Genomic DNA, 8,970 nt, shown 5'->3' on the forward strand with positions numbered 1-8,970 from the left:
CTATTTTAATACTTTTATTCATACACTGTCCATTTAGTACTTACTGCCTGGTATAATTTAATTGGCTTTGAACCTTTCCATCAAGGTATAAAGAAAACTGTGGGCAGAAAGAAGTCAAGAGATGAATTTACTGAAATACAAACTGATTAAAGCATTTTCATGAATACATAAGTGCATTGATATTTAAATTAAAACACACAAAAAGCTTTTTGCCTTAAGTTCATACAACCCTCAACTGTGATCCATGACATTTCTCTTTGGAGTGTCATTTCATGCATGTCCATACAATAGAAGCATTATCATGGTAGCCCTCACAAATAATGGTCATCATGTGCAGAAAAAAACAGGAATGTCATAACTCATAACATCACAGCAGTGCTCGTAGCAGGAGAATTCCAGTTATTGCTTATGTTTAACCACTGGGGGTTCATTCATTAAAAAACGTTTGTAAGTGATGTAAGCTAAGGTGTTAATCATATTAAAAGCAATAAAAATAATACATGGCTAAAAAAAAATATTTATGTCATACAATACCTGATTTTACCATTAATTTAGTGGAAACTATGCGTGCATAGCTTTGACATTGAAATGTACGTCTAATCCTGAGTCAACATGTCCAGACTTTATGCAGAGAAGCGTCAGTAAGTTAGATGACTCAGGATAAAGAGACGATCCTCCTCCTTCCTGATCCATTTTAGTAGTTTGTTGACAGCAGAAACGGCCAACGCCTTTGTGCCCAGGGGACTGAAGCACAGGTAAAGCTCAAAGCCACTAGTCACCTGCAAGGGGAGTACGGAATACACTGCATCATTACATGGTCATTTACAGAGCAGGATGGTATTTCATTGAGATTTTTTTCTTTTAATTAATGCCCAACTGTACAGTTTTGCATTTAAAAACAAATAAAACAGAAACGAGTAGTTCACAGCAACCTTTCTTAACGCGTCATGTAGGCAAGGCCTTGAACTCTTTAAATTGTTTATTCATATCTGCAGATACATCGTGTCACTCTAGTTTACAGTTTTGCCCCATAATAAAAAAGTTCCGCGTTTGAGTCTGGGTTTTCTCCGGTTATGTTGGCTCCCTCTCCCATCTAAAAACTACGGAAGAGGATTAGGGCCAGTGAAGAGAGAAAAATAGTTTGGCAGGATTCTGACTTTAATCTCAGAATTCTGACTTTAAAATGAGAATTTTCACTTTTTTTCTCAGAATTCTGACTTTCAAGTGAGAATAATAGTAGCACTAATAAAGTCAAAACTCTGACTTTGAAGTCAGAGTTCTAACTTAAAAGTGAGAATTCTGAAAATAAAATCTGAATCCTGCCAAACTGGCCCTAATACTCTTCCGTAAAACCATGTTGGGTTAATTAAATACTTACTTTGCCACCAGATGTCAATTAGGGCTGAAAAGCAATTTTGAAAAATAATCTAAACATAATTTATTTCCACCTCAATATCGCAATTCAATGTCCTTTTTTTTTTTTTTTTACAGACACAAGCAATATTAATATGCATTACAATAAACAATTGCAGATTTATTATACAGAAATATTTGGTTGTAGGTTTGTTTTATTTTCATGTTTTGTGAAACAATGGCATGCTTACTTAGGCATGAACTTATCTGGACACTAAATAAATAAATAAAATATCCATCCACTATCTGAATAGATATTAAAATACAGCCTACTGAACAAAATGAAGCAGTTTTTTTTAGTTTTTTGTCAACCTGAGGCTTTTGCAACTTGACTCTCTATACAACTCTATAACACATGGATTTGAATTTAATTGTACACGCCGTGGTTTAAATGAAATAAATTAATTGAAGCACGGGTTTAAATGGCGCATCTCAAGTGTACCCTCACCCTGTGTCAGCTTGGATAGTCTTCCACCCCAAGTCACCCAGAACAGGACAGCACAATCCAAAAAATGGATGCATGGATTCCTCATCCACGAGAGCCCACCCTACATCCTACATGTATTCCCACTCTGATCCAAGTGTTAAGACGGCTTTTATGACCTGACTCCCAGACAGACACTTACCCATGCCATCATGTTTTCAGTTTCACCACAGCGGTAGAAGGAGCGTAAGGGTCTGGTTGGATGGTGCACATAACTGTGAAGGTCCTGGTACAAACCCATGAGCCTCTCCTGCTCTTCATCCGACTGGTACACCAAAGGAAACGCTGGACTGGAGGCAGAAAAACACATGAAATGAATACCGTATATATTCTTTATTGTGTTTCTCAGATGGGTTGTGACTGTGAAGACAAATTCTTTGTGTGTTTTTACATACTAAGCCAACATGTCTGATTAACACTATGCTACAGTAATTTAAAGTGACGTAACTTCATAATGATTTGGGGAGTACAAATGTGTTGCTTTTCTTGTCAGTTTTCACAAGTCACTGCATTTTTAGCAGTCTTCGGTGAGCACCAAAGTTGTCAAAGAAGTAAATTAACCTTTACGTCAATTTCAAACATCCCTACTCAAACATTTCAAACTATTATTTAACAACAATTTGTTGCACTTGTGTAGAATATTTGATCATTCCATCTATTTATCTATTAGAAAAGAAATAAAGGAAACATTGTGTTTGGCTCTTTTTTTGGCCCTTTTGCAGTTATCATTTCTATGAAGCACAAAGTTAGGTTTATTTATCTCGTCTTCCTTCATTTTGCATCCCTCAGAATATAAAAGGGATACTTGACTCATTGAGCCACGTTCTTCAAAAAGAAGATGATATCTTAATTAATGTGATAACTTCATTATTTTTCATGAACAATTAAGCAAATGTTTCCTCTTACTGTAGACTGAAGATGATATCACCTGTTCTCAGGACCCATTACGGATCACCTGTTTTCTGAGTTTAGTCAGTAAACTGAGCCATGATTGGTCGTTACCTATTTCCTCAGCCCCTTTGTTTTTAAAGTTATTAATTGTTCATGAAAAATAATGAAGTTCACATGAATTACTTTATAGACAAATATTATCTTCTTACTGTTGAAAATAGCTCAATGAGTCAAGTATCTTTGAACCATCTCAACAGTAAAGCAGCCTGATTATCTTGATCAATTGTTTCAACAAAACAAGACATTTGCAAACGTGTGTTTACTTTGGAAAAAATGGATCAACATTTCTTCCTATTTTCTCACGTTTTGGACCAAACCAGTAATTGTATAATAATTCATTTGTGTGCTTTCTGCACTGTCAATATGAAATAATGTCCTGTTTTTGAATACTTGAATATACTTTTTTTTTTTTTATCTGATTCATGAATTTACAAAATAATCAACAGAGTGATTATCAAAATAATAATTCAGATATTTTCCAGAATATTGCTGCCCACCTGGTATACAGCCCAGAGCTCTTTGATTTGTACACGAAGTGCCTGAGTTCAGGAATGCCAACTTGAGCCACAGAATAGCTACGAGACTTCAGCGCCTCCTTCAGGGCTTGATAAGCACTGCGTTTACTCAGCCTGTCTAGAAACTTTTGCTTGCAGTCAGACATGTTGAAAAAGTCCTCACGGTCAGTTGAGACCAGGATAAGGCACAGCTCAGACGCGGGTTCCAAATAGGAAATGTGAGCGTGGAAAAATCCTGCAGTATTGAACTTTGGCAGACAGATGGGCGTCCAACCTTCACCCTCTCGAAAAGACGAAGAGGAGCCAACGAGGTTGAAGACCAGGTGCAAGTCTATGTGGTGAAGGAACTGATCCTTTTTCCGAACCAGAGTAACCAGGCGGTCTCCAGCCAGCAGAATAGAGAAGACCAGATTTTTGGATTTGGCCGCCTGCAGGCTGGATGAAATGACATCCCTGGACGAGCTGGCCAGTGGCAGGCAGGTGACGGCGCTGAGCAGCAGGCCCGGGTCGTGGTCCAGCCGATACAGAAGGTTGTCAGTGAGATACTCAGAACCAGCCAGCAGGCGTCGCAAGTCGTAGTTCTGCTTGTGTTGGAAGATATGGTTGAGCTGGGTGAGGGTGAGCAGACTGACGATCTGATAGTAGACATACTGCAGCTCCCTCAGCAGCTCTTTGTCTGACTGACACGTGCGGGACACGCCCACCAGGACCAGTGGACTCTTGGTGAGGAAAACCACTTTACATCCATCTGACAAAAGAGATCACAACAATACAGTCGGTATCTTTTCTTGTATACAGAAAAATCGTCGATGTTAGATTAACACTAAGAGTGTTAAATCAACATTAGAAAAGTGTTTATATGTGTTGTGTCTAGAGATAGCCTGATGTGTTTTTTTCAGGACAGATACCGATACAGATTATTAGTAGTCAAGGACACTGATAACCGATATTTGGAGCTGATATTCATTTTTACTAAAAGGGAAAATACAAACTCTAGCTCTTAAATTGTTTTATTTTTTAAGCATATGTTTATTGGACAACTGGTAGGGTTTGTAAAATATTGTACTTAAAAAAAAATGTTAGTCAATCCCAATCTTTGTTTTAAAAATCTAACAAAAAGTTCAGGGATCTCCTAGGCGCAGTCACATGTCTTCAAAAGTTAAAATAAAAACTTAAGTAAATAGCTCCCTATTGTTTTTTTGTTTTCTGTTTTTACAGTAAATACATTTTTCCAAAATTTCAAAATATCTGAAGCATTAAAATTTTATTAACAAAAACAAAAGGTGCAAAGCAGTCCCGGGCTCATTATTATTATCAGATCTATTATCGGCCGTATGATTCTTCAAAATGGTAAATGCCGATATTCGCCAAAATGCTGAATATCTGCACCAATAATCGGCCCAGTCGATAATCAGTCTATCCCTAGTTTTGTCCACACCAATGAGACAAAACCTGACACTTTTCAAAGTATTGCTTGTTTCACACTCAACCAGTGTTACTCTAACACTGTATAGTGTTAAAAAGCTACACTGGTAAGCACTGAGTAGTGTTGAAAGCACTCTACACTATGAGTGTATTGCACTAGAGTCAGTGTTAAAATTTGAACTCAAACTACCTGTACACTTTACGCTGGTAAATGGTAGTTCATTTATATGGCATTTTTCCTCCTTACAAGAACTTCAAAGCGCTTTACATTTTGACTACTGATGACATGGCATCAGGCTCAGTATCTTACACAAGTATACTTTGACATAGTCACACTACCTTGGGATCGAACCCACGGTCTCGAGGTCGGGAGACGACCATTCTACCAGTGATCCACGCCGCCCCGACAGAAACAACTGGATGTATCGCTATTGAAATGTTGACAGCGCGCTGGAAAATTGGAAAGTTTCTCCTACACCGGAAATGAGGGTGTGGTCAATTTAACACCCAAGGTAATGCTATTCAGGTTACATTTAACTTCCGCTCCAATACCGGAGCAAATTTACTCTGACAGAGTAATTTTTTTTATCCTAACCGTGTCAGAATAACGCTGTTTACACCAGATTTAATCAAACACTGGAAATTTAACACTGACTGATTTGCTGTGTATAAAGTGGATCTTCAACTACAAACACACACAAAAAAAAACATTTTGTTTGCTTTAATTACAATTTTCCCATAAGGAAATTTTTCAATAGAAACAATTAGTTGGGCATATCAGAGCAGAGGCATATTTGAAAATGTTCTACTAATTCCAATCCAGGACTTTCCCATCTAAAGGCATGGGTGCAGTATACTAAAAACAAAACAAAAAATTATTTAAAAATTGTTTTATTTGTTAGAGATTAAGTGTGTTCTAACCTGCATGGATGGAGCGGATGATGTTGTTCTCCGCCTCAACAAAAGATACGAGGGCCATCATCACACCCATGGTGCTGGATAGGGCCTCCTCTGTGCCATAACGAGTGTAAATTGGCTTTCCTGCCTCGCTCAGTACAAACATGTGCTTTTTGTGACTCCTCCACGCCTCGCTGGACACATCCTCCTCTTTGGTCCTGCAGTCTGATGGAATATTTTGCTGCTCCACTCTTTGCTCTTCCACCAGCACTCTGATATCATCTTCACAATCTCGGGATTTGATCACCTCGGCCTCCTTGCAAGCCTCGTCGGCCTCCGCAGTCAGATCTTCAAAAGACTGCGAGTGGACAAACATGGCACTTTTTTGACCTGCACCTGCGAACCAGAGTCATGCTCATTTAGAGTGCTACATGTATGTGATGTAGGATGTGCATGATCACGATGAGCAAGATGGCGAGAAGAGGTCAGAGTCTAAATTATACAACTCTGACAATGAAGCTAACAGATCTATCATCTAACAAGGAAAACATTCAACATTTTGGCTTTTTTTTAATTTATTTGTGAGGTCAGCGGTCACTGATTTTGGATAAGAGGGTCTCACATACAACAAACAACCATCCGCACACCATATTGACAGTTAAGGGTCTTTAAAATGAATTATCAATCATCATTAATGTTGGAGCAAGCCGGCATACCTCCAGAAAATCCACACAAGTAGTAGACGAATTAGTCTTATAATTCATGCAATCACTTTCACACAGCACAATGGGTACTTTTTCCCCAGCAGTCATTTTGATTTGTCAAAGTAGGAAAAGCACTGGTGGAAACTTCAACGCTAACATTAACCAGTTTGTTCCATTCGTGGACCGCATAAATTCCGTTAGAGACTGAGCATGCATAATATTAGGAACCTGAATAAACACAACTGAATGTCACCAACATTACAAGAGGCCTATTCCCATTCCACACTATTAAGGATTGTTTTCTTTTTAAAGTATGCAGCGGTATAGAGAATGGATGGATGGATATACTGTAAATTAAAATTAGGCAATCACCTCATTTATCACCCAGAATTAGGGGGTCCAAAAACAGAAAGTAGTCCTCCCTGATACTTTGGAGAAATAAGCTTCAGTACACAAAACAAGGAAACTGAAATTCTGAATTATCTAAAGGCAATGTCTGAAACAGACCACAGGTTACATACAGTACGTAATTATATTTATGTTGTTTCATTGTTCATCTTTCAAGCTTTTAGTGTTAGCAATAGAAAGAATACAAAGATTAGCTTACATCTTAAATTTGTGCCCTTGGCAAACAGACCAAGGTAATTTTCTCTGTACTGTAGACAGTTGTACAATATGCTTCACTGTATTACAACTAGATCTTGGATACATACTTTTATCTTAAATTTACTGGTAATGTTCATGCACCACTACATGCATATTTTATCACTAACAGCAATTGTTTATTAGCCTTTTGATAACCTAAAACTTAGTCATTCCTAACCACCGTACCATGAGAGATCAAAAGAGGAGCCATAAGAAATTGTAGTTTTGCTTAATTAGTCCAAAAATTCTTTATCTATTACAAATTATATCCCTTCCCATCTAGCTGTACCAATGACCTATAGTGGCAGAAACAATTAATTAAATGTACTGTGTACAGTATCCACTTTTGGTGACATTTTTGTTTGGTAGTGTGTGCTGTGACATTTTTTTCTGAATATAAAAGATACAAACACTGATCTACTGTAAACACATTTAGTAGAATATTGACTCATACTTTCATATTTGTGGATGCAATACCCTCCTTCCTATCCGTGGATGTTAGAATTGGCATTCATGTTACAGCCATTCTTTAAATTCCTTCTCAGTGTTTTGTAGGAGGACTTAGAAAGAAGATACATTTATGTAATGGTTAGTTTGGGGAAGTCCTATCTGTTAAAACCAGAAAAGACTGAGCCGTATTTCAGCTAAGCTAAGCTAAAAATAAAAGGCAACACATAAGCTAAAAATAAAAGACAAAAAAATAATTATACTGTATATATATATATATATGTATAAATAAATAAATAAAGGTACACGGCTTTCTTTTTTTAAATATATTGATCAAGTTTAAATAGTACTCTTTTGGCCGTTTTATGAATTGCAAAATGTGAGATTGCATTGATCTGCAGCTGAATTTTGAACAGTCTCACCTGGTTCTGTTCCCTCCACCAGACCCGGTGTGGGACTGTCAGCCCTCTCGGAGCAAAGATGGTGCACAGGCATCAGGGTACCGTTCTCCCATGGCACAGATGGTCTTTGGCGTTCTCCATCCATCACGATTACAAAGAGCACGTGCACACACCTTGGAGAAAGTACACACAAGAAACTAAATCAATTATGACCAAATATATTTCTATATATGAAAACCTTGTAAATGGAATATCATTACACATTTTTAATCCAGGATACTTGCATGATCCAACTGCATGAAATGCAATGCTTTGTACAAACATAATAAATACATTTACCTGTGGGCATGATACAGTAAGGTTTTTCTATCTCATTGGTCACTTTAGAAAGTTACATAAGTGGCAAACTATTACATTAGTGCATTACAACACATTTCAATATGACAACAAACTACATTGTTTGTTGCCATTGAGGTTTTGTAAGATGTTGTGACGCTGCAACCTCACAAAATTCAAAAAACGTGATGTATGAGGCTCAGTTATTGATGTCCTCCCGTCGTTGCCTTGTGCTTGCTGTCTTGTCAACTTTTCCAATGTCATTTTCCAAATAGCACAATTGAGCTTACTGCCACTAGTCCCAATTAAGGCAACGTATTAATAAATTCCATAAAAATCTCTATATTTTTTTCGTGTTTCATAAACTATCCTGGTACAACACGTGTTGTTGTTATTTATACTCGAAAGACATCACAACACATAAGGCAGAAACTCGACCGACTTGACAACTGACTTTCGATCGGATCAGCGAATTAGCTCTGCATGGCTGCATCGTAGTCATGTCGCTGTTTTATACCAAAAACAAGAGTTCAAATAGCTCACGATGCTATTTCCAAATAGTTACCTTTCATTTCAAGAACTGTCTGCAGCTACGGACATAGCTCTACACCGCAGTAGTCAATTTGCTAGCACAGCAGAGAAAACGCCTTCTTCTTCCTGCTTGTCATCTGTAGACAGATTTTGCACGGATCCGGAAGTGTCATTTTTTTCCCGGAAGTGTGAATTGTGGGAATCCAAAGATAAATCGGCTT

The 8,970-nt window shown here is 37.6% G+C and overlaps 1 protein-coding gene across 1 annotated transcript; it reads right to left on the minus strand.

Moving 5' to 3' along the window:
• mon1a (MON1 secretory trafficking family member A) lies at positions 1-8,921 on the minus strand. The gene is made up of 6 exons (XM_077574477.1): positions 8,784-8,921; positions 7,904-8,055; positions 5,710-6,081; positions 3,346-4,111; positions 2,040-2,187; positions 1-779 (listed from the first exon to the last, which is right to left on the minus strand). Exons 2-6 carry the CDS (start codon positions 8,025-8,027, stop codon positions 639-641), a joined length of 1,551 nt encoding a protein of 516 aa, XP_077430603.1. The 5' UTR covers positions 8,028-8,055; positions 8,784-8,921; the 3' UTR covers positions 1-638.
• Between the last annotated feature and the right edge of the window lie 49 nt (positions 8,922-8,970).

This window comes from Vanacampus margaritifer, chromosome 8, assembly GCF_051991255.1.
Source record: "Vanacampus margaritifer isolate UIUO_Vmar chromosome 8, RoL_Vmar_1.0, whole genome shotgun sequence".
Taxonomy (NCBI): Eukaryota; Metazoa; Chordata; class Actinopteri; order Syngnathiformes; family Syngnathidae; genus Vanacampus; species Vanacampus margaritifer.